The following is a 27,931-nucleotide window of genomic DNA, read 5'->3' as shown; positions in this document are numbered from 1 at the left end:
ATTGCAGAAGTAAGTGAATATGTACATATATGCAAAAAAACAATTGTTAAACTACATCAGATTATCACACAGCACTTACAGAAGTTTATGAATGATGTACATGAGTTGTCCTAAATCGGTCCCTCAAATATTTATCCTTTACTCATCTCCAACTGTTTCTAACATAAAAGATGAATTCATAGCCTTATGACCCTATTTGATCAGATCCTGGTCAAATTCTCCAACTGGTTACTTTCTCTTTTGCTATGTTAGACAAACATTGGCCTCCTTAACCATTCATTGTTCTCATTGTTCATATCAAATTCTTTCCTGTATCATGACCTCTGCATTTATAATCTCCTCTGTCTCAAATACCCTTCCAAGCTCTTCCCATCTATAAGGTCTTTCTTCAGACATCACCTCTTCATGGAAGCCTGTCTACCTTATCTGATATACACCCTTCATCGCTTTCTATTTCCCCTTATTTTTTTCTCAGGACAATCTGAGATGTTACTGTTTACCATTTAATTCTCTCTTATCCATCACTCTCACTAGACTATCTATTCCAAAAGTGCAGGGATTTTGCCTCTTGTAGATGTGAAAAGATTTCTGAATAAGTGAATGAATACGATCAAATGAACAATGCTGAGTAATTTCATTCAGCAGCCAATTCTTTGAGTTAGTGGGAAGCCACCAAGTCAAACTTTTTGGCCCAAAGTGAGGAAGACCACTCAATTTCAGGGATGACACAGTGAACTATTTTATGGTCAATACTGTGGATTCCTAACAATGTACATATATGTTATTTCCTATGGCAAGTTTTCTATCCCAAACCCTATGAAATAGGACTTTGGGTTCTCATTCTGTTCGTTCATCTCTTGAACAGGGGAACAGTTCTAGGAAAAAGTCAAGCTAAGATAATTCTTATTTCTCAGGATAGCCTAATATAAATGATATCTACCATTTCTCTATTTAAAAAATGTTCAGACCTGTGCTAAATTAGAATCATGAAACTGATTCATGATAATATTAACTACTGATTATTTTATGTTTTGGTAATAGACCCTTAATTTTTATTGAAAGAAAAAGTAAAACCTTTAGGAATAGTATTTCTGTTTTTATTATTTTATTTTTTGTGAAGCCACTGTTTAGGGTCCTGAGCATTATTTTTATAATGTCAGTGTTCTCCTGTGAAAGGCTGAATATGAAAAATTACCTTGTATTTACTATTATGAAACAATGTTATATTTTCTTTTACCAAAACATGAACATTTTGCTGTCCTTTTTACCTTATCAACTAGGAATAGAAGAATTAAATTTAATACTTAGTTTAATTATCTAGGTAAAGCATGGTTTAGGTATAATTATTTTCTTGTTCTTTTTCATAATTTAGAGCTATTGGTTTTATTTTGTGTTTTTTTTTTTTTTGCCATTTAATGTTGCGTCTTGCAGTGGACCACCCGAAATATATATGGAAAAAGGAATGATAAAAGCAAATGATATACATATGTGCACAAAACAGAATTATTAAACTACCTAACATCAGAAAATCAGAAAACACTCACAAAAAATTTTAAGTCATGAATACAAGTGGTCCTAAATCAGTTTCTCAAATATTCACCAAGAAGCTCTAAATCAACAAAACGCTGAATGAATATAATTTCACATTGGTTCTGCTCATATTCACTAATGATAACATTTTCCCCTTCTGATTGTTGCTGGTAATTTCCATATCACTAAATCAATATAATATGAAGCTAAATGTGAAAAAATGCTAACAAACATATAAAACTATGAAAATGAAAGAGAAGATAAAAGAGGGTAGTGTCAATGTTTACAGTATACTTTCTGCTTGCAGCCTGACTTTATTACTACTTCCTGAAGATGACTCTGGTATCTCTTAGTTATTGGACTATATATTCAAAGCCACTTTTAAAACACGCATGGCTTCATCAAATATACAGTTGAATTACAGAAAAGGTTAAAATCACAAGTAATACTTTCAAGTGTTTTTTCAATGCCAGGCTGTATTTTGTACTTTGTGCATACTGTGGTTCTGATCAGTATCTCTGCATTAAGACATAAAGTCCTATTTCAGATGTGACCTATCATACAGTATACGTAGATGTTAAGAATTAGTTGCCTAAAGAATGAATATTAAGACACTGGATGAGATTTCCCAGAGGACAGACATTCAAAGCTTTCACACTATTCTCACAGATTCTACTGTGATCTTCTTATACGTTACTAAAGAATGTGCAGTGTTACGGTTTGAGGTGGTAAAAGGGTAATGACAGCAATTAAAAAGAACATAGTTCAGGCATTTTCATCATCTGAACTGGTTCTGAGAAGTAGTATCTTGAGATATCATGTTGCCAATGTAAAGCACCATATTGGTAATTTAAAAAATTATTTTCAAAGTTGACTGCCCCCGTTTGCTAATATCATATCACAATGACCTCAGAGAGGTCACAATTCTTGAAGGATATCTTAGATTTCTGATAATTTGGAATTTTTTCCATCAGAATACTTTCCCTGGCATGATAGCTAGAAATAATCTAGCCTGAAATATTTACCTCAACAGCATCAAAGAAGGAATGCAATCCAAATTTAGAAAGATGGAAAGAAAAACCAACATTATTTAGTGTAAAAGAGTAATAACATTGTTTAAAGAAAACAGGTATAAAAGCAGGTTTACGTCAATGGTTTCTTTGGTGCGAATATCAAACTGAAGACCAATGTTATCCTTTCATTCTTCATATCATAAGATTTTTTCATCAAATATAAAGCCACACAGGATTCCAAGTTAGCCTTCACAGCTTCAGATTCAAACTGAATTTCATATTCAAATTCACGTTTCATAGATGTATCTAGGAAAATCAAAATTAAAATACATTTTAATTTAAATATGAATAGATTGAAAACCAATCATATCTCAACAGTAATCATGCACAGGTATTTAAAGGGAGGGAGAGGGTATATGTTATCTAGCCTTGTGTTCATAATACCTAGCCCATTACCAGGTAAACAACAGTGCTCAGTATGTTTCTGTTAAAAGGTAAATAAGTAAATGAAGGAATATTAAAAAAATGTACCCAAGGTAAATAAATAAATGAAGGAATATTTTAAAAATGTACCCACCATCCTTAAATCCTTAAAATTCTGATTTATGAAATAAGAAATAGTCAAATGGAAACTAATAATCAATATTTGCTATAAAAAACAAATAATATGATGTGCTCTATATAATAAATGCATTAAAAGCCTATAGGCTTGTAATTTATAAAGAACAATTTGATTTAAGTTTAAACAATATTAAAACAGCATCCCAATCTATTAGGGATTTTAAAGCTCTGGAATATTTTAGTAAAAGAGAGTTTTCCATGTTTCAGTCTTGGGGACAGACAATATGATTAACCATATTTTCTTAACCAGTAGGCTACCAGAGGGAAGTTACAGCAGGGTTTTGTTAGGTGCATGTGAAAAATATCTTTAATTCAAGATTGGCATATGGAAGAGAAGCACAAACATCTGCTATATTTATTCTCCATGTATACGTAAGGAGCCCAGGTCACGAATCAAGAACTTTGTTGTCTACAGATCGTGGAAGAGAGGTCTAGAGAACTGTGACTTGACCTGGTCCACAGGTGAGCTGATTTCTAAAGTCTGTCTATAGCATGTAAAGTTAAAAGTTATCCTTGGATTCACAGAACTGATGGCCACTTTTCTCTAAGCAATCATAACAGAAATCGGATCACTTTTCAGAAGTAACTGATTATATTTTCTGTGATACAACTCTGAAAAATAGCTTGGCTGTAACAAACCCAAGTCACAGTAAATGATTACTCAGTAAACTTTATTAATGTAAGATAACCAACTGACTCACACCATTGCAGGATCTCTTTTTTTCTGTTTCCACATGTAAAAATATATCTCTGACCTCCTGAATTGCTAATTTTCATCCTGTTGACAAAATCGGCAATTGTTCCTAACAATAACCATTCTTTGTTGTAGCAAAATCAGAGTGTCTACATTTAGCGTGTCTGTTTGTTCTCAGAATGGAATATGGAAATGCTCCATAGGAAGCCATAAACCATACGCAGAAACAGCATTTCAGACTTTTAGAGTGTTTAATGGGAGATGGAATTTCCACTGCATTCAAATAACATTATATTTTCTCAAAGCAAATACTGTATGTAGTTGAAATGTACATCTGTTTCTGCTTAATTATTGAAGCCTTTATGGGAATGGCTGTGTCAGAATGAAGATAGGAAATGAGAAGCTAAATTTAGTTTCAGAAGCACTGAACCCCCTGTGGGTAATCTGTCACTATGGATGTCATAATTCCAATCATAAGAAGATCCACTGGTACAAAATACAGGAGTGATTATCAGCAAGGGGTGGGGGGAAGCAAGTAGGAACCACATTAGTATTTTTTCTAACTACATATATCTCTCTTGTCTGTAATGTGAATATATTAATATGAGTACCTAAGGGACAGGGACAAAAATCAGGTTACACAAAATCGTAAAAAACTGACATTCTGTATTGTGTCTTAGAGCTAACCTATTGGAGTCTCTGCATTTATTTGAGAAGTCATATTATCAAGTTAAAAACATGCCTTTTGCTATGTTCCCAACTTGGAGCAAATCTGTATAGTATTTTTATGTGGATTGGGTTGACAAGAGCTAAGTCAGTGGGGCCAGCGTAAATTATCATCTGAGTTTTGGATAAAATTAATCACTCATGACAAACAGCTCCTAACTTTGAGAGAATAACTGCACATTTCTAAAAAAAGTAATAATAAATGCAGTTTCTCCTAATACAGATTACAATTTCAAACTTATGAGTCAACAGTCCTTGGGACTATTGTAACAAATTGTTTTGATACAAAAAAAATTGTCCTTTTTTAGCAAACTCTTAAAAAGACACTTGAACTCATAAAATTAATAGTCAGGAGAGATATATATTTAATTTCAATTGTGTTTTAACAGGTATGTAAAGATTTACTAATCTCTTTTTTTTTTCTGTCTTATAATATATAGGCTTGTCTTAAAGCACTTGCAATTTTCAGTTGTCTCCCATTCTCTGAAGACTTTCGTGAACTGTTCACTAGGACTGTAGCTTTTGCCCCAATAAAACTTCCTAGCTATGGCTAAATTCATGAATATGAGGCAGATAAGTTTGTTTCCTCAGCCAACATCTAAACATACTTTAAAAACATAACATTTTTCTTATCATTTACATTTTCATTTCTTTATTCAATTGATGAGTAATAATTGAAAGCTTTCCTTGAAATGACAAGTAAAGTTCTTGTCCTCACGGAGATTATGATTAGGAGGAAAGAAGTGCCAATAAACTATCAATGATACCACTAGTTTTGAAATGACCACTGTGATAACAGCTACTATAGAGAAGTGAAGGAAGCTATGAGAGCATAGGTCCTGGGAGCCTGACTGCTAAGGTCCTGAGGAGCAGACCAATACATCAAAGTTGAAAGGTGAGAAGGGTTACCTGGATGTAGAGAGAAAGAAAATGCCTCCTAGGCATCAGAGTGGCATGGAGGAATTTTCCATGGTGGAAACCAACTCAGCCCATTTGAGAAAGAACTTAAGCAGATGGAGCAAAGGGAGTGGGAAGAACTTGTCAAGAGATGAAACAGACAAAGTAGGCAAGACCGTGCAGGGCATGTTGAAGATTTGAGACTTGTAAGAATAACAAGAACCTAATGAATGTTTGAAATATGGAAGTAATGTGCTCTTTTAGTGGTAAACTGAGCAAAAGGAGATCAGGGGAGAAGTTAATGAAGTTTCTGCAGTAGTTCAAGACCAGGCAGTGATCTGCACAAGGATGAGAGGAAGATGCAGATTAAGACCAAGTAATGCCCTGTGATGCGTGAAGCGGAACCTATATAAGCAGTCATGACAGATAACTAGAATCATGAGCTTATCACTTCAGTACTGTGTTCATGCCCTTAACATACATACAAAATATTTAATCAAACAGGTTTCAGAGAATTGTAGAGTACGATATATCTGTATCTGTCTGCCTGCCTATCTATCATCTATTGTCTCTTTAAATAATAATGGTAATAATCACTTGAGTATGGCAGCAAAGTCACTATATTGAATAAATGGAGCATGTCTCCCATCCAAACATGATCCCTGAAGAATTATCATTCAACGAAATGCCTGTATCGTGTCAACAAATCATGAAGTGGGAGCTATGTTGGCCAAGGGTGCCTGTTTTTCTCAGGGCAGATTTTCTCAGGACAATGACTGAATTTTACTCAATGTGGAAGACATTAGTAATTTTTAAAAGGAGAACCTTTGCCTAAACATGATAAATAATCAAAAAGCATTCGACTGTAATCAATCTATTTACCAAATACCTTTGAAATTAGGTATTTTATACCAGGTACATTTTAATCTGTAAGAATTATATTCCAGAGTAATCCCAACGAAAATGTCTCAATTATAGAGAAATGAATATCAAAGTATAATAAACACTGTTACTCATGTTCTTTCCCTAAATTTCTGAAGCTGTCTCGTCATTAATAATAGGCATATACACTTGTTTGACAGAACATAATCATCACACAAGGAATGAATGAGTACTGAAGACAAACTTGAAACTTGATGAAGACAGCGAGGACTTCAAAGAAAATAGAGGATACTGGATAAATGGCCTAAAGCTATTTTCTTTGAACCGATAATGAAGAATGTGCCATCTGCACACTCTTATTATTTTAAAAAAATTGTGTATCTTTTTGAAGGGGTAGTTCATTGACATGTTTCACTTCACTTTTATAAGGTCATTTAATAGACCAAACATTTGATTAACTTAAAATAACTGCAAATTCTGACATGACTGCAAGTACAGTAAACTACAAAATGAAAATTAAAGGAAGAAAGCAGCCACAGAGCTGATACTCTTATTACACATTTTATTTTAAACAAATAACCAGAAATAAAAGATAAAGGAACTTCTTGTAACATAAATATTTTATCTGACCTTTTAGCAATTAGCACCCAATTTCAGACTCTATCCAAGGTTTAGGTAATCATATTTTTGCACTTTCTTTTTGATAGAATATTCTTTTATGTTTTCATGAGAAAAACCCACTGAATGACACTGAAAGATCATGTTTCCATTTCAAAATAGCATCCATTAGTGACTGAAGATGATGGGCCCTCTCGTACATCACTGTCACAGAACACCCAACTAGAGCTTTAAATGATAATAATGGTATTATCTAACATTCATGGACCACTCACTAAGGACCAGGCACTCTGAAGGATTGTATTCATCCACACTTAGTCTTGAAAAATACTGTATGAAATAGATACCATTACTATCTCTGTATTGCAGTTGAAGAAACAAAGTTTATAGAGAAGTAAAGTAGTTTTCTCAAGGCCCTACAGAGACTAAATGGAAGAACCTATGATGCCTGACTTCGGATTTCACAACCTAGAATATCAGGCCTGTCAGGTGGCACAACAGCTGAGAAGATGCCATCAGTGTCATCATCTGGATGTGCAGAAAGTGTGCAAGGGAGTCTGGTGGCCCTCGGGGCAGAGCCCTGGATCACTCAAACATTTAGATCCTGGTCAGAGGAAGAGGAGCCAGAAACAGAGATGGAGAAGTGATAACCAGGGAGATGACAGATTAATAAGACTAGTCACGGAAGTCAAGAGCAGAAAGTACTTTAACTGCATCAACCAGTAAATGTTGCTGCTGAGTTGAATAAGCTCAGGACACAAATCTGACTGCAGGCTTAGGCATACTGGATAAGGCTGACAGTCTTGTCAAGGACAGTCTCATTACAGTAGTCTGGGCAGAAGCCTTAAAGGAGTGAGTTAAGCAGAGAAAGCAAAATGAAGAGAAGCAGAGGGAAGGATCAAGTCTAGAGGCCAATGTAGGGTCATGGGAAGACCAATGACAGGCTTCTCAGGACCTGTTTGTGATTACAGACCAAAGCCAACATGGGAGTTCACATTAGACATGCGAACAACATGCAAGAAGGTGACTGGTGTTAGGTGAAATGGGACCAATGTGACACAAAGATCAGCAAATCAGGCTCAAAAAAGACAACAGATTAATCAAAAGGAAAATAGCCTCAAGCTACAGAACACCTGGGGAATAAAAGGAAGAGGCAGCTGCAGTTAAATGACAAAAACACTCCTATAGATAAGAGTCCCAGAGAGAAAGTCACTGAACTAATCCCTAGACAGAAACAAAGAATGCATGGACCCGGAGTTTCTTAGGAAGAATAAATACAGTTATAGGGGAAATTCTGCCCACAGAGTATAATTTGTAATCTTACAGAAGTTACATTTCAAAATACAGTCTAAAATCCAAGTATAATAGTATCCCTGCAGGGCAATACCAATTGATTTAAATAAAATAGTACAGGTGCATAAACCCAACATGGTGGATAGATGTTTTGCGAATTCCTTGACGAGTCTGCGTCCCGTTGATTTTGGCATCTCTGAGACTAAAGCATAACACCTGGCGGTAAAGATGGTCCCTAGATTGTTGCTGAATAAAAAAGAGATGAACGTGATCAATCCTCGTTAACTCAGTGGTGTGTGTGAGCAGTCAGAGTGGAAAGAGAGCAAAGAGGTCCTGGCATTTTCATTTAATGAGGTTTGATAGTTTTATTGGACTCTCAGGGAAAGAAGATGATAAACATAAAGGGAAGAGGGGAAGGGAGTGGTGGGGAGTCTTACCTCCTACTCATCACGCTTACATAGAGGGGCCTATTCGCTCACAAGAAAAGGAAAGTAGAGGAGGAAAAAAAAGTCTCAGCACCAATCTGCCTTCTCCATCATGACTTGCCATCCAAAGAAAAGCAACATATCTGATCAGTGAATTTGGGTGAAGAAATGAAGCATGAGCAGATTAGCAGGTCATTCCCTTTCTTTCCTGGTATCTTGATGCAGGATGCACATTTTCTCTTCCTCCTTCATGTGTAGGTTATTTATTCCTGTAGGGAGTCAACAACTGGCCAGTTTAGGGTAAATACACTCAATTTTGGTAGAAGGTATTAATACGCCTAGATGAATCCACAATACCAAGTCATTTTCCAGTTCCCCTTTATAATAAAGGTACTTTGAGCTCTATCTGCCTTATTTCTACATTCTACATTTCTACTTCTCAGGTAGTTATAAACTCAGATGAGGGAATACAGGGTGTAATAAATGATCACACCTAAAAGTGTATCACAGTCCAAGCCATAGAGTGAAGTGCTTCAATTTCCATCATAAGGGATTTAAGAGACTATAGGAAGTACAAATGGCATAAACAACATGACTTTTGAATTATATTTAATGTGTTGAATAAACTATAATGAAATGACACACATGGGTGGAAACAGCTGGTGTGCCTGTGCATAAAGACTAAAATAGTATTCAGGCTTGTGACCAGACTTGTTCCTTCATAAAGAAATAGGTGAGAGTGGAAGGGCGAGCAGGCAGACTTACAGAGAAGGCGGGCAGGCAAGCTGGTTACATCTTTGGAATAAGGGCAGTGAAAGGAATCCAGTTATTACCAGATGCTTTTAAGGAACTCAGACAAGAGAGAGGTCAACTGATTTATTGAATATTCAGAGAAAAGACATTAAGACAGAAAAACATTAAAGTTGAGAGGAGACTGAACAAATCTACTTCTGTAGAGCAAGACATGTTTCAGAACAGAAAGAAACCTTCACACATTAAAATGTCTTGAGCCAAAAAATAGATGAGCTTCTTAAGTTTGGTGGTATTGAGCAGATAAAAAGTGATTTCAGAGGGAATGATGGGAAGAGGTAAGCCTGCAAACCTTCCAAATAGTTGTATTCAATATTAAGCATTATTTTTCAACATGAAAAGTAATGAAGCAGTGAAATTCGAGCCATGTCAAAAGGTGTACTTTCAAGAGCTATTTGCAAGACGGTTCTAACATGCCTTTCAAACCTCTCAGAATGATGCTGACAGCTTCCTTATAGACTCTGCTCATCTAGTACGAAATGGATTTTTTTCCAGGTAATAAGGATTTAATCAATTTCTATGATCAGAACTGTAATTTCTTTAAACTTGCAACCTAACAAGAGTACAATTTAAGCAATTTAAAGTAGCAAGGACATGTTGAAATGATTCTTAAATACAAGCATTTCTTTACCTTCCTTTACACTTAATGTCATAGAAGCATCAACATTTTGCCTTCAACAGTATAGATTTCAAATAAAAAAATCAAGGTTTGAACACTCACCTACTAAAATTCACGGAAGCATAGCAGGATGACACAGAAAACAGTGATTTCACTACAGAAAGGAACTGGACATTCACTGGGATATGGTTACCATAGGCTGGCTGCTTATTAGAATCACGTTCTACTTTAATAAGAAAATACTTATATTTATCACTGGAAATTGGCAGTTCTGTTACACACTTGAACTCTGAGGTTAATCTACACTAATATTCTTATCTCTGATATGCACAGTCAAAATTCCCTGTCAGTACTGGCTACTGGTTGAAGAAAAGAAAACCGACAGAATTTCATTACTTAAAGATTAGACTTCCTATGTTTGTCTAATGCTACTACGTGATTCACTAAGGCAAAATCTGTATCCAAGTTATAATAATGTTTTTGAGATAAATGGAAATGGTTTGCATCAGTCTGATTTCATTATTAACAGACAGTTCTCTGAAGTAAAGAATAGACAGGTTTGTGATGGAAAATTCCCCTCTCCTCATATACATTTATTTCATTTTTTTATAAATTAAGCTTTCTGTGATTAAGTCATTATTTTGCAATTATAAAACTAAAATTCAAAGAGAAAAAATAACTAATAAGTTAATATAATTAAAAATTAAACATCTCACTGTGCAACCCAATAATAGTATACTATGTCCTGATAGCACATACTTCATACTATCAATAACTAGCTGGTAAGTAAAAAGAACATAATTAGTGTGAACAACTTTGGTAATTCCAAAGAGTTAATGAAATATATTGGGTACATATAATATAGGTAATCATTTCATAAATCCTTTTCCAGGTTTTAAAATATTGCCTTCCAAATCTTACAGTAAGAGTGTGTGTGGAAAATTATTCCGACATTTTCGTGATTCATTTATGGAATATTATTTCCAGATCCTTTTTTATATTTACTCTTTAGAATTCTTATTTGCAAATAACACAACCTCTGAATGACCTTTTTGGGAAGCCACCACACTGTCGTGAAGTGAAAGGAAGGGTTGATGGATCACGAATGAGCCACATGTATAAGTCAAAGAGTAAGGCAGAGAAGACAGGCCTGCAAAGTAAGGAGACAAGCAGGTCTGCAGAGAAAAGCGGAGGAAAAGAAATACTCCCCACTCCATACTGCAGCTTCAGTAAATGAAGATAAACAGACTTTCTGTGTTGACTACAAAAGATGTGGGGGAGGCAGGGAAGACTTGCAAGGCCAATCTCCATCAGATGCCCACTGTGGCCAGAGGGACAGCATACGATTGAAGTATGAGAAGAATCACGTGGCTAGTGGAGGCTGTTTCCATAAGAAAGGAGTGGAAGTTGGCAAGATGGGCAGAACAGACTATCTCCTAGATATAGACCACGCTGCAAAAGTGTAGGGTAAATGTATGAAAATAGCATGCAATCCCACTTGGCTGAGTAACAGGTTAACGACCCAGAGAAATAAGAGGCTGGGATGACAGTAGGGGACAAATGGTGAACATAATTCTGGATTATTTGATATAGACTGAATCACATAAACATTTTTTGTAGGTAAGAAATGATCAAATACCAGTGATTTCACATGAAATAGATATTTTTATGGGTGAAAAATAGATGACTATTGGTAATTTTATATGTTTCAAAGTAATACATATATATCTTTTGATGCAGGTACCGGGGACTGAACTGAGTTGAGGGGCTGCTATCCCTATTGAGGAGTTTCTTGAATTGCATAAAATGAGCATTTATTACTTAACAGGAATAGCCACTACTATAAAAAAGAATAAAAACTATTTTACTACCTCTTGCATATCCTCTCTATACTTTTGTATACTCTCTGTCCCTCTCTTCAGTGATATCTCACTTACATTCTCTTTTGACTAAAATAATTGGATCAGAAATAGAGATGATATTACTGAGATCAAAATAAAAACTATAGATATAAATGAGAAAACTAGAGAACATATTTTGTTTCTGTAAGGAATTTCATACTTAATTTTGTGGTTAATTTGCTTTGCTTTAGTGTTTTCTTTTGGGGGGAGGTAGTTAAATTTATTTATTTATTTCTTTAATGGAGGTACTGGGGATTGAACTCAAGACCTCATGCATGTTAAGCATACGATCCACCACTGAGCTATAACCCCTCCCCAATTTGCTTTTTAAATAATACATAGACGCAGATTTCTCCCCTTGATTTTAATAAAACACTGCCATGGGAATTTTCCTTTCAGTGTTAAATAGGAGCATTCTCCTTTAGCTCGTTTAGAAGATAGATGAAAAATAAAGTTTGCATCACTGGGATTTGATTTTCCTAAATCATCATATTAACTTTTAAAAACTTCTTGTTTAAGACTCTAAATGTCAGAGGGATTATCATATAAAATATATTTGGGTATTACATTGTAAATTGTGTTAAATTTTCTATTTCTTTAAATAAGAAACATTTTATTCAAGGCTGTATTTCTAAATTTAAACATGGCTTCAATCACATTCCTTAAAACAGGAAAAGAGAGTAAAGGAAGAAATTAAAGTTGAAGGGAAATGAAAATTACAGTTACTACAGCGTTTTCTTTTCTTACTGATGACAAAAATGACAATCTAATCCTATAAATCAATTAATACCCATAATCATTGTCATTTTGGAGAAAGCTACTATGTGAAGAGAACCAACATAACTGACTACTCCTTGGGCACTATTTTAATGACACTGTAAATGAAAAATAAATGGGCAAGGAATTGCTTGTAACTGAGTAGTCAGCAACCTACAATTTAAGGAAACTGAGTTTTTATTTATTATAATTTTTATACCCAAGACGGTAGTTCTCTTACCATCAGCATCTTCATAAAGATTGTATGATTCTCTTTTCGGAATCACTATAAAGTCTGTCAGATCTAAGATAGGATTTTGTCCAGAAAAATCACCATCCACTGTGACTTCCACCTCTTCTTCTACCTGCTTCCTGGATTGACAGTTTATAACAACTTCAAGAGAGAAATATTTACAGTTAATTTGACTCCTGGGTTATATGATCATTCTTCAGATAGAAAAAAATGAATTATGTTACAAAAAATACAAGTTCCTTTGGCATACTTTGACATGTCATTGTATCTGGTAGTAACACACATACACTCATTCAGTGTCTACATACAGTGACATTTTAGAAGCAGAGATGAATATTAAATGATATGTAAAAATAGCAATGACAAGAGATAAATCTAGAAGATACACACTAGAGTATAGAGGACTATATTAGGATGGAGAAATCTGATTCAAGAGCTAGATTTTTCAGCAATCTGTATATTCACCGTGGTAAATACCAAACTTTACTTATATAATAATACGACAGCAAATACCTTCAAAGAATTTTAAAAATAAGTTCTGTCATATTTAGTTTGCAGTAAGACTTTAAAAATATTTCTCTTTAAAATATTTTTCCTAAACTAAAAATATTAGTTTATTTACATGCACCTTATAATTCACTTAAATTATTTATGTAAAATATTTTGATTTCTACTTGTGAACTGCTTTTAAATGTACAAAATACACTATTTAACACTGAAAAATAAAAGTGCAATGAATGATTTAAAATTAATATTAAAATGTGATTACACATTAATTTAATGTACAGCATTAAAACATTAAACTAATATATAACTATGTATTTCTATAAATATATTACATTCTAATATTTTCTTATATAGAGTGAAGAAATTGTTAGTGATATTGTGAGAAACCAAAATATTATTTCTATACGCAACTACTAATTATAAAAAGAAGTATTAATACATTCCTTTGGTATTAGCTCTATAATATTATGGAGCCATGTATATAGAGTCCATATTTAAGAATATTGTTTCTTCAAAGTATATTAAATTTTACATGTTTATCAGTTCAGATACATATAGGACATAGATTGAAAATGAGGTAAAAAGGGAATCATAGTATCAAAAAAGCTTTTGAAATGTATTACACTAAGCTTTTGTGGCACCAATAACAGTAAGTTCATCTCAACTGCAAAACTGGATAATGCCCTCAGATGTATGAGTCATATACCACATTTACAGCATAAAAATATTTAAAATAAATTTGTTCTAATTCTAAAATTTACAGGTTGATATTGAACATTTTGGACTTACAATTAAGTATGTGAAATGTACAATAAGGGTACAAAGTTAGATGTAAATTAAGAGGGTTGAAATGGCTGAGGAAAATGCACAAGCTTTTCTGGTTATAATTAGCTTCAGTCTTAAAGCATTAAATTGGAAATTAGTGTGATGAAAGTTACAATTAGTATCATGTCTTGTCCTATAAGTCCTTAGGAAATTAGTGCCCTAGCAATGGTAGGATTACTAAATCTCAATGGATTCACATTCCAAAACACATTCCATTGGCTTTACACTGTGACAGGGAGTGGTGTTCTTTCCCAATTATCCGCCCCAGTGGACAGGAGCAGATAAGAATGCACAAAGAGAAAACGTGGGTCTCAGTACAACGAAAAGTACATTGGGCTTGAGGATAACCTGGGTTATAGATACATTATACAGAAAAGAAACAATAAACATTGATGGTGATACAGTTGAGCAGAGAAAGGAATAAGTTGTTTCTGATGTGTTGTTATGAATGAAGAATGGACTGCATAGAAAGTAAATAATCTTTATTCATAAAATCAGACCCATTTGTTTCTTGAGGGCATTGGAAGAGAAAAATAATTCCTGGAATAGGTTTTAGGCTTTTGGTAAAATGATTTAATAAGTAGTACACAATCTGTTCAGAACACTGATGGTTGTGCTAATGTAACATAGGCTATTTACAGAACTCACATTTAATTTAAAAATCTAATAGTTACCAAGAGAAGTGACTTGATAGAAAATGTCTATGTTTCTGAAGCATATTTAACTTTTGTTAAAGAAAACTGTGCAAGAAATTTATGATTTTATTGTCTCATAGGCTTTGTTTTAGACTAAAAAATATCTGCTTTAAATCTTTAGTCTGGGAAAAAACAAACAGTGTCTGGAGTAGACATGAGCAACACTGCTTTAGAATTCCAACAGAGTAGTGTCTAGGCTGTATTACATCCCTTTGATCAGATGACTATTATAAATTTTAAACTGCTCAGCTCTATGGAAAATATACAAACAACTATCATATAGGAAGAAATAAAAGAAACATTTTGATATGCTTGTGAAGCATTCTGAAGGTAATTTAGTATATCTCAAATATTTAAGTGTTGATAATTTTTTAACTCAAGAGTAAAAATACTTCAAGTAAAACAAATGACATTTATTGTCAAAGGGACTTTTAGGTATGTGGATTTTTACTCCAGTTAAAATTAAACAACATAAGGAAATATATAATCTTGGCCTTTCTTTATAACCCATATATCTGGGGGAAATGCTGTTATTCACAGGCAAAACTTACTGTTTTCTCTTCTAAGTATAGTGATATAACTTATATCAGTAGAAGACGAGGTCTTTTTCACTAGAAAAGACTGGTATTGGAGGAGGAAGGAAAATTCAAAATTTCAAGACTTCTTTTAGCTTATCTGTGTCACTCAAGGAGGAGACTGAAAATAGATAACCCTTTGCTGTGCAATTCAGTCTTTCTTAGTCATGAAGAACTATGCCTACAGCTTGGTAAGACGTTGGGGCACTAAATTTCACCCTATGGTTATCTAAGAGGAATTGTGATTCTTAGGTTGATCCTGGGAAGAAAAATGAGAAAAATCAAGGTATGCAGAAGAAGTGAGAAGAGTATCGAGGAAAGGGAACCTAAAGAAATTTGAGAAGCCTAGAGTATGTGCAGAAAAAAGGGGGTGACTGAGAAAAAGAAAGGCAGTTTAACAGTAGGGATTTTATGTTGTATGCATGGTGCCAAAGCAAACCTCCCTGAAAACTTCAATACATTCTGACTGGGTTTGGGAGAACATCATAAAAGTTTTGTAACCGGGACAAATAACAGAAGGATCATTGTCCCCATAGGATAGTTCCTAGATGAGTTACACAAGAAGCTGGAATATGGTGATTAAATGTGATCTGAGAACCAAGGTACCCAGGAATCTTATAGATGTAGTGCAGGACTCGGAGTGCAGGACAGACTATAGGACAAAGGGCTGATATAAGTTAATGTTACCTCAATCTTAGTTGATTTCCAAGTTTTACCAACAGGAAGAGCAACAGGAAATGAAATGATTTTGTGAAAAGATCACTGGACTTACTGCTAAGAGATCAGATTCAGTCTGAGCATTCTCACCAATAGGGCTAGGTCACTTGACAACCTGCTTTCTCTGGATGTTGATTTTCTTACTTGTACAAATAAAAAATGGGATTAGAGGGCCTCTAAGATCACTTAAAATCCTGGTGTTCTCTGACTCTAAGATATACTTACCTTGAGGGCATTTTGGATATGGTGCCTGTGGGAATCCAATAATAGGGTATATCCAGCATATTTCTTGGACTTCTGCACTGTCTAGTCCCATAGACCTAGTCAGAAATTAAATTATTAAGAGTGAACAAAAACATAAATACTTTCAATATTAGCATAAAAGAGTATATTCTTTATTAATCTAATAGTATTTTAGCAAAGCTTGTGTATTTCAACTTTGGCAGAGAGAAACTAAGTACGAAATACAAAACATTTTCTGTAAGTGTTGCTTTTATAAACATTTCCAACTAAACCCTGGGAAATTATCACAGAGACAAATGTAACACAACCATTGTGAGATGCAAGTTAAAATTGAAGAACTTTTCTATCTACATTTAAAAGTTGGTACAGTCGGCCATATCTATCTGTGGGTTCTGAACCAGCAGATTCAACCAACTACAGATGGAAAATATTAAAAACAAAATCCAGAAAATTTCCAAAAGCAAAACTTTTATTTGCTGCAGCTATTTACACAGTATTTATGTTGTATTAGGTATTATAAGTAATGCAGAGGTGATTTAAAGTATATGGGAGGATGCACATAGGTTATATGCAAATATTGCACCATTTTATATAAGGGACTTGAGCAACCATGGATTTTGGCATTTGCAGGGGTCCTGGAATCAATCCCCCGTGGATACCGGGAGATGACTATTGGTATTTACTGATGTGACTAAACTATGATTAATCAGAGGTAATACAGTTTCCAGGGGTTATATTCTACACTGGATAGGCAAAGCACAAAACACAAAAAATGCCATTAAGTACAGGACTTCAGAAAGTGATGAGAAATTTACTTTCGGGGGATATCAGTTGAAAGAGAAAGGGCATTCGTCAAATTATTCTAAGTCCATCATATACCATGAGGAGGACAGCAATACCAAAAAATAGCTCTCATTATTGTTGAAAACAGGCTTTTCTTATTAAAAATGGAACATAAGGTATGACAGGCAGAACCAACTTCATGGGCCTGTGACCTGTACAACAGTACATGAACTCCACATTTGGAATTGCTCATGCTTGTTTAATGTCTTGAAATTCTTCATAACTTTTGAACAAGGGCCTCCTCGTTTTCATTTTATACAGCTCATGCAGGCAGTTTTGACTGCAGGAGTGGTGAAAAGCATGGAAGAATGGATACTAAGCCCCAAAGGAACGACTGTTTTGAATGTGCAGAAGAATTATGCACACATAGGACATAGTAAGAATTTCCTTTTAAGACTTCCATTTTCTTTCTTTTTTTGTTTTAGATTCCATATATGAGTGATATCATATGGTATTTTTCTTTCTCTTTCTGGCAATAACCTTTAATGAAAAAGAATATGAAAATGAATACATGTATGTATATGCATGACTGGGACATTGTGCTGTACACCAGAAATTGACACATTGTAACTGACTGTGCTCCAATAAAAAAATACAAAAAAAGAAAGGTCAAAGATAAAGGAGAGCAATAATTGAGAGAGAATAGTCTCCAGGGAAATGAGAAATAGTGGCACTCAGAACAAAGAAAAAAAAAAAAAAGATTTCCAGACCATTATTTAATTAAGCTATAAAAGTAGATAAAAATATTTAAATTTTGCATCATTATTGAAGTCTGCTTATATTTCAGCTAAGCAAAGAGAGTACAGTAACCTGTATTCTGGTAATGACACAGCATGCCCTAGTCCTGGTGATATCTCGCAAGGATGTCATATCCACTTGGCACAGTGCCATCACTTGGCGAATGCCAGTATTACAAGTCCTGTATTTTGCCCTGATAAGCTGTTCCAGGTTGCTCTCTAGATATTGTCTTATCAGTAATTATTTTCCAAGTCAAAAGGAGTCCCTTTACATGTAACTGACTGTGATTCAGAGATACGATACTTAACAATGACTTGCCTGTCACTGTGAACTTCAAATGAGCAATGATACATACCATACTCACATAATAAATATATTATCCTCCTCTTACATATATAAATTTCAGTGCTTCAGAGAACATAAAATCATGAACTTTACATCACATAATGTATAAAAGAAACCTATCACATCAATGCCAGTCAAAATGAAATCATGTTCCTTCAATATCTTATTTAAATGTTACCTTTTCACCTCTTTGTGCGGTTCATTAAAATTGTCAATAAGCCAACTTCCTCTGTTCACCTTCTTCATTTGAACAACAACCATTGTTTTTTGCAATTTCATAACTTGGGGCACAAATAACACTTGGATATCTAAGGTCCCTTTAGGAGGCAATGCAATTTCTGTTTTAAAAAAAACACAAAAATGATTTTTAATGTGGTAAACATTTTCAGAAATATAATTTTAACAGCAGAAAATAACCTTTCCTTTACTGATTATCTAAATTTTTCAAAATCACTCCTGGACAAAAAAATACATTATGCTAAATTAAAAGTGCACTTCACTGGCTTCACTAATTTTCCTCAAATGTCATCAATCCTTTTAAAAACACATTTTATTCTGAGGCAAGAAGGTTCTCCTGAAGAGGCTGGAAGGGTTGAGGAAATGTAGATAGTGATGGCTTGGGTTTCCCAGAGTGATCAAAGAACCATAAAAGCCATAGTTTTTTCAAGTCTTACCGCATTTTGCATAAGACAAAGCACAGCAATTTTTGACTCTTTAATTTCTTGTGTATTTTTTTTTCTAGACCATAATAGCTCCAGGTTCCACTTGGAGCCTCCAAATTGCTACCAGTAAATTGTTCATTTCTTTAACTGATCCATGAAGAAAGCCAAAGCTTATTTGTGAAAGAAAGCGGCATCGACTCCAGGTTGTCAAAACCAGAAGACAAAAACTGATAGCATTTTCCTGTGTTCCAACAGATTTGAATTTTTCAATCTTTGCTTTGCATAAGTACCATCTGCAAAACAGTTGTTAGATATGGAGCTTGCTAAGCCCCAACTATAGAGATTCTGATTTATTCCATCTGGGTGGGGGCCCCAAACCTGCATGTTTAAGTAGCACCACAAGAGATCCAGAAGGAGATGGTCATGAAATCATACCTAGAAAAAGCCCCTCTACCTATTGGACAAGTATTGAGCAGCTGGAAGAGTAACGAGTTCCTGGCCTTTTATAACAGAGAGGGTTTCCACGTGATGGGTGTCTTTCTTTATTTTGAAAAGTAACACTATTTCTTCACAAGAAAATAAGGGATTACTGACTATATTATATTTTTTAAAACTCTTTGTTATAAGGTCAATGATATTCAAAGCCATTTTATCTCAAGTAAGAATACTTAACAATCAAGAACATCAAGAAAGAAAATAGAAAATGGCCCGTCTGCAAAACATCCCAATTCAAAATTCTTATAAATGTTCAATTTTTCAATTTTATTCCTTCAGGAAATGAGAATGTTCTAAAGTATATTATCATCATTAATAATAAGTAATAATTAATATGATCACTACTTAATATTTATTGACTACTGACTCTATGCTAGGCTCTCTGCTAAGCATTTTTCATATATCTCATTTCATTCTCAGAAAATCACCATAGATAAGTGCTATTACGCTTCTCATTTTAGAGATGGAGATATTGAGACAATTTGGTTAAATAACTTGCCCAAGGTCCCAAGGAAAGATTGTGTTGTTCACTATGATATCTGAACAATTTCTGGTATCTTCAAATTGGTTTTTATGAGTTCTGTATTTTTAATGAATCATTGCATTCAAATGAATAAGAACAGAAAGAGCCAGAATCAGGTAAGATAAAGAGCTGGAATAGGACAAAAACAGCAGAGCTGAGTCAAATAAACCCTACATGCATCCCCAAGGAAATCAAGTTTAGAAATGATCATTTACAATTACAAAAGTATATTACCACTAAAAATAATTATGACTAAAAATAAACCCAGACATTTAGATGGTGTAAAGAGTCAAGACAAAGATACAAAAGGGCACTCCACTTTAACACCATGCTTTCTTACAATGTTACCAATGAAACATAATGCTATAACAGTCTTATTTAATGAAAAATCTAGCACACTATTTGTGGCTGTAACTTTTAACCAGTCTACCAACAAAACTATAGTTCCCTATTGAATTCATCATACATTTCTTTAAGTATTATTGTATGTTTGAACAGTAAGAATTGCTGTGATGTTAATAAACTTCCAAGAAATCACCGACACTTAACATCGAAAAGTACTTTGAAAATTTATAAAATTCCTTTCATGTCTCACAAATGAGCTTTATTTCCTGTGGTTTTCCTGTTGTCCTTTGCAACACTTTGAGTAGAGACAGGAAAGCTGCCCTCATTTCTATCTTATAAAGAATCTATGTTTTCTTCTAATACTTATATGCTTTCATTTTTATAGTTAAATATTCAATCCACTTGTAATTTATCCACATGTAAGGAATGAAGAATTTATCCAATGTTGCTGATTTTCCATATGGAACCAGTTATCTAAAAATAAGTAGTTATTTAAAAGTTCAACGATTTCAAATTCCCCCTGCATGGCATTTCCATACATATTTTGGTCTTTTTCTGGGTTCCCTAGATTTCTTTGATCTTTCCCTTCATGTGTAAGTACCTCATTGTTTTAATTATAGGTGCTTTATTTTCTACTAGGACGAAATGCCTCCTCTTCCAGCTAATTTTTTGAAAGAATTTTTCTAAATTTGGAATGAACAGTTAGCTCCAAGAAGGGAATGGGCAGGCAAATAGTACTTTCAGTGGGATCACCCTGCATTTATACTTTAGGGATAACTGACATTTTTTCCATTCCTGGTCTATTCAGAGCAAGAATATGGGAGACTATGGCCTTATACTATTCATTAGGTTAAACAATCTACTAAAATATATTGTAAACTCAAAATATTTTCTAAACTTATCTTTCTCTGTTTTAGTCCATTTCTGTATAGTAACTACACAAACTAACTACAGATATATTTACTTTTTTCTGTCATACTTACCGTTGTTGAGGTTCATAATCCTAATAAGCATCTGGGGGAAAATATGCAATTTTACGTAATTGATTTTATGTATTTATATATTTTATGAGAGAAGTATACATTACTTATAGAATTTTTGAAACTCTAATAATGTCATATTTAGCATCAGAGAATTATTAAAAAGAGTAACATCCATTGTATTATTATTATTATTTCTATTGCTTAGCTTTTGAAATCTGCTATGGCCTAGTTGCACTTAGCATTCAAATTTTATTCAGTGTATTTTAAAACTGCTATTTTGACTGCTCTTTTGGTTAAAGGTGTTAGAAATATTTATGCACTGATCTCCAATTTGAAATATAGAAATTGTATAATGTTTTAATGGCTATGAGATTTCTTGCCTTCTTAGAAGAAAATCTTCTCAAGAGCATAAAGTGAACATAATCCTCATTTTGGTAATGAAAGTATTTCATCTTGGGAGATTAATTTTTTATCACTTTAGTGGTATTATATTACTACTCCCTACAGCATAATTTCTAATATTTAGCATGAAATTATAAATAGCCCATGTCAGAAAATCAAAGAGATACTAAGAAACATACTAGCACCCTAAGTTATGCTATTATTTTTGCTATAGTGGTTTATTTTATTAATTAATTCAGTTATTTTTTACTTTTGTCAAATGTCTTTTTTTAAATTGAAGTATAGTTGATTTACAATATTGTGTTAGTTTCATGCAAGTGAAAGCAAACGCATACAACAAAGTGATTTGGTTATACATACATATGTATATATCTATATTTTTTTCTTTTTAGATTCTATCCCATTATAGTTTATTCCAAAATATTGAATATAGTTCCTTGTGTTATACAGTAAATCTTTGTTGTTTATCTATAAAACATGGCACTGTGTATCTGTTAATCCCATACTCTCAATTTATCTGTCCTTTTCTTCTTTGATAACCACAAAGTTTGTTTTCTATGTCTGTCTGTTTCTGTTTTGCAAATAAGCTCATTTATAGCATTTTTTAGATTCCACATATAAGTGATATCATATACTATTTGCTTTTCTGTCTGACTTACTTCACTTAGTATGGTCATCTCTAGGTCCATCCATGCTGCTGCTATAATGATTAATTTAAATAAGAATACAAGTTTTTATTTTTAAAACATCAAATCATCAAGAACGTGACTTTTCATCAACCATTTTCACACATGAAATCTGTGCAGTTTCTACTTGAATACTTTATATTTTCAATAACTGATTTAATATTCTTTAAAATATCACTAGACAATGGAAGAGAATTGTTAATGTGGTGATTTGGAGAAGAATCCATTCATTGATTCTTCAGAGGTATTATGGGCTGAATTATGTCCCCCTCCCCAATTCCCTAACTGCCAGTATCTCAAATGTGACTGCATTTGAGGAGGGGCCCTTAAAGAGGTGGTTAAGTAAAAAGAAGACTTAGCGTGGATCCTAATTCAGTCTGACTGGTGTCCTTATTGGAAGAGGAAATTGTGACACACAGACACACACAAGGAATGCTCGCACCCAAAGGAAAAACCATGTGAGGACACAGTGAGAAGGCAGCCATCTACAAGCCAAGGGGTGACACCTCGGAAGAAATCAAATCTCCTGGCCCCTTGATTTTGAATTCTAGCCTCCAAAACTGAAGAAATAAATTTATTTTGTTTAAGACATTCACATCGGTGTTTTGTTATTGCAGCCTTAGCTGCATGTATTCATGAAATTATCTTTTCCTCTGTTTTCCCAGAGGCTGAGGCATGGGATGCTATTGAACTTGCTTACAGAGTTTCTAATTCTAGGCTCTCAAAACATAGAGCAGATAGAGAAACTTGCCTCTGAGTGCCACCTGGCTGCTATGATCACAGAAAAGCTAGGGATGCAGCATTCTTCCCTTCCTACCTGTACCTCGTGGACTGAAGTTACGTGTATTGAATGGGGGCGTCTATCGAATAGCAAGAAGGGCATTTCAGAGACTGAATTTTCTTCATGAAGGATTAGGGACTACTGCTGTTTTACCCCATCCATCTTTTATAGAGCTAGCTAATGTCTGAGACATAATAACGAAGTTGTCCAAAGAAGATACTATTAACAGGACTAGCATGGAAAAAGTGAGCATGTGTACTAGGTTGATAGGCATAATCCCCACAAGAATTATTACAGAGAGTTTCAATAAAATGTGAACATTTATTAACTGAAAAAAAAAAAAAGAATTATTACAGAGAAGACAGAGGGAAAAGCTGGAGAGCTCTACATAGTTGAGGGGGTGTTGCATTCAGTGAACAAGTAGAGGGCTGGCCCCAGAGGACAGAGAGCTTTTCTAATGTAATGGGAAGGGAGGGGAGGCAAGGCACATGGATGAAAATATAACTAAGCTGGCCGATGCAATGGAAGACTTAGACAATTAGACTCTGTTATGATGCTATATTCCTTTTTTGGGGAGAGGGGGTAGTTAGGTTTATTTACTCATTTATTTATTAAAAATTTTTTTCAACAGAGGTACTGGGGATTGAACCTAGGACGTCCTGCATGCTAAGCACACACACTACGACTGAGCTATCCCCTCCCCACCCTTGATTTCTATATTCTTAATGAAATGGGAAGAATGAATACCAGATGAGAGAAAGGGAGGAAATGCTGGATGTCAGTAGTAGTCATCAGGTTTCAATTCACTGTAGGAAATTGTACTATAGTACATTTCACTAAAGGAAAACCGTATCCCATCAAAAGTTCATCACTCACTCACAATTTACTTATTTCTCTATCTCCCTTTCGATCTATCCATCTCTACAACAGTCAACCACTCTACCTGTTGTAAAAGCCTGAAATTCTATAAATCCTAAGCAGATGTCAGTCCTCTCTCTGTCAGAATATTTACCTGTATTTCTGAAGCTAAGAAAATTGCATTAAATGACAGAAAAGAGAAATGGTACTATGCCGTGGGTTCCATTTTATAAGCCCAGATCTTATAAAGTATTTTAGTACATTCAATTTTCATTCTCTTCCTAGAAATATTCTAGTGGTATAAGTAGGTTTAAATTGCAGGTTATAGAGATTTTTCTGAAGGGCAGGCATCTAGGCATCTTTGCATAACAAAAGCTGTGGCTTTCTGTTTTACAATAAAATCAGTGGCTTCACTGACTAGCTAAGAAATCCACCCGCTTTTTGCTAAAAATTGTAATTACAAATCAGTGTGACTGGAACTTGAGCTCATTTGTGTGGAAAATTGGTCATTTGACACAATAGGAAGGGAGATTTTATAAAAAATGTTAAATTATGCTCAGCTGCCAACATAATTTAATAAACATTCATGACAATTACCTGGAGACCTGGGCATGCTTTATGTCAGGCAGCAGCACAGATTAAATGTCACGAAACACTGAGTTCTTGAAGACACTTTCCAATTCACAAATAGCAACATTTAATTTCAAAAACATTATTTCTGCAAATAATATTTTTATTACCAATTGTCAAACTACATGATATATGTTAAATAAAATCAACATGAGTCATGGCAATTATCTCATAAGGAAAAAACATGCATGTCTCTCTCTTTTTTTTTTTTTTTTTTTTTTTTTGATGGAAGTACTGGGGATTGAACCCAGGACCTCCTGCATGCCAAGCATGAGCTCTACCACTGAGCTACACCCTAACAGGCATGTCTCTTTTCTAAATGCTGATTTAGCTATGATTATTAGCAAACATATAAACATAAATGATGTATATTTTATCTTTTAAAAATAGACATTACAGATGCCAAACATAGTGTATATCTTTATCTTTGATTATTCTCTCATACTATGATATAATCCTTATCTGTTACAAAAATGTTTGAGATAATTATAAACATGCAGTTGTGAGAAATGAAAGTATGCTTTACCAAGTTATCTCCCATGGTAACATCTTGTAAAACTATAATACAATACAAAACCCAAAATATTTATATTGATACAGTCAAGATATAGAAATTTCATCACCACAAGGATCCCTGTGGTTACCTTTTATAGATAGCCCCACTCTCCCCCGTACTCCAATCTTGAATCATTATACCACTATTCTTCATTTCTATAATATTCTCACATCAAGAATATTATATGAATGGAATTATATAGTATACACATTTTTTGTGGTTGGCTTTTTCACTCAGAATAATTCCCTGGATAGTCAATGAAGTCATTGTGGTTATCAATGCTTCATTCTTTTCTCTTGCTGAATAGTACTCGGTGGTGGATGTACCACCATTTGTTTAGTCATTCACCCACTGAAAGGCACCTAGGTTGTTTTCAGATTATATCTATTATAAATAAATCTGCTATGAAGATTCACACACGTTTTTGTGTAGACATAAATTTTCATTTTTCTGGGATAAAAGTCCCATGAGTGTAACTGTTGGATAGTTGAGCAGTTACATGTTTACTTTTATAAGAAACAGTCAGTTTTCCAGAATGACTGTACCCTTTTACATTCTCACCAGCGATAGATGAGTGATCCTGTTTCTCTACATCCTTCCTAACATTTGATGTTGTCACTATTTTTTATTTTAGCTATCTGACATGTTTGTAGTGAAATCTCTTTGTGCTTTTATTATGCATTTCCCTAAAGATTAATGATGTTGAACACCTTTCCATATGCTTATTAACCATAAGTATACTCTTTGATGAAAAGCCTGTTCATGTTCTTTGCCCACTTTCTAATTTAATTGCATTTTTATTAGTGAGTTTTCAATATGTTTTATATATTCTAGATACTAATCCTTTGTTACAAATGTGATTTGCAAACATTTTCTCTCATTCTGCAGCTTTCCACTTTATCATCTTCTCATGGGCTAGAGCAAAATATTTTAGTTTGATGATGTTCAATTTATTAATTGTTCCTCATATGGACTTTGTTATTGGCGAAAAGTAATGACTATTTGTTTAACATTGTGTTAATTTTTGTGTAAGGTGTGAGCACCTTAATAGGAACTGCATTAAACCTATAGATCAATTTGGATAGAATTGACATCTTTACTGAGATGGCCAATTCATAAACGAGGTGTATCTCTCCATTTATTTAAATATTATTTAATTTTGTCATTTTCAGCATACAAGTCCTGTATGTGTTTTGTTAGATTTATTTCCAAGTAATTCATTTATTTGGAGAGATTGTAAATGATATGCTTTACATTTCAGTTTCCACATTTTCACTGCTACTATATATAAATGATTGATTTTTTGTGTTATGTCCTTCTTATTTACCATGACCTTGATGAATTCATTTAATACTTCTACAAGATTGTTTTTTCTAATATTCCTTGGAATTTTCTGTTAGATAATCATGTGATAGAAAAATAAGGAAAGTTCATTTCTTTCTTTCATTATATTTGCCTTTCATTTTCTTTGCTTGCCTTATTGCACTGGCTGGGACTTCTGATAGTGTGATGAACAAGTGCTGAGAGTGACATCCTTGTGTTACTGCTGATTTTAGAGAGAAAGCATTCAATGATTCATAACTGAAGGTGACATTAGCTGTAGTTTTATCATGTAAGCTCTTTATCAGGTTGAGGAAGTTCCCTTTTATTCCTAGGTCATAAAGAGTTTTAAAAGAAATGGATATTGGGTTTATTCTAAAGCTTTTTCTATATTCATCAACCTGTGATTTTTTTTCCCTTTAGTCTTTTTTTTTTAAAACTTTTATTGAGTTATAGTCATTTTACAATGTTGTATCAAATTCCAGTGTCCTTTAGTCTTTTTAACAGGGTAAATTACATTAATGGAATTTCAAATATTGAACCAGTCTCTACTTTTGGAATAAATGCAATTTGATCATGGGTATATTTTTGGATTCAATTTATCAATACTTTGTTGAAGTTTTTATGTCTAATTTCATGAATGGTATTAGTCTGCAGTTTAACTGTGATGTTTCTGGTTTTTATATTATGGTAATGCTGCCCTCATAGAATAATTTGGAAAATGTTCCTTCTTTTTCTCTTTTTTAGAAGAATTTGAGAAAGAATGGTGTTAATTCTTCTTTAAATGTTTGGTAGAATTTGCCAGTGATGCCATCCAGGCCTAGAGATTTCTTCTTGGAAGCTTCTCAATTATTAATTCAATGTCTGTAATAGAGGACTATTAATGTTATCGATTTCATATTTGGTAGATTTTGGTAGTTTGGCATTTACTAGAAATGGATCAATTTCTCCTAAGTTGTTCAATTTATGTGCTTAGAGTTGTTCATAATACTGCCTTATTTTTCTAACATCTTAGGTTATCTGTAGTGATGTCTCCATGGGTTACCTGAACATATTTTAGGATTCTAACTGATTTATAGTGTTTCTGAGTCTGTCACTTCATACAATTTTCTTAGGTGTTTAAAATGGTAATTCAATATACACATGCAACTTACTGCTGTCCAT

General features: G+C 33.8%; 1 protein-coding gene across 1 annotated transcript in view; it reads right to left on the bottom strand.

The window, feature by feature from the left end:
• The window catches only part of CFAP47 (cilia and flagella associated protein 47), a 423,400-nt gene that overhangs the window by 23,573 nt on the left and 371,896 nt on the right, over positions 1 to 27,931 (bottom strand). Inside the window, exons 60-63 of the mRNA XM_074358969.1 lie at positions 18,705 to 18,864; positions 16,583 to 16,677; positions 13,027 to 13,179; positions 2,678 to 2,849 (exon numbers count right to left, since the gene is read on the bottom strand). Of these exons, the coding sequence (XP_074215070.1) occupies positions 2,678 to 2,849; positions 13,027 to 13,179; positions 16,583 to 16,677; positions 18,705 to 18,864 (580 nt within the window). The remainder of the gene's footprint in view (positions 1 to 2,677; positions 2,850 to 13,026; positions 13,180 to 16,582; positions 16,678 to 18,704; positions 18,865 to 27,931) is intronic.

Source organism: Camelus bactrianus, chromosome X (assembly GCF_048773025.1).
Source record: "Camelus bactrianus isolate YW-2024 breed Bactrian camel chromosome X, ASM4877302v1, whole genome shotgun sequence".
NCBI lineage: Eukaryota > Metazoa > Chordata > Mammalia > Artiodactyla > Camelidae > Camelus > Camelus bactrianus.
Note: the sequence above shows the minus strand (reverse complement) of the source record. Positions and strands in the feature narration are given on the sequence as shown.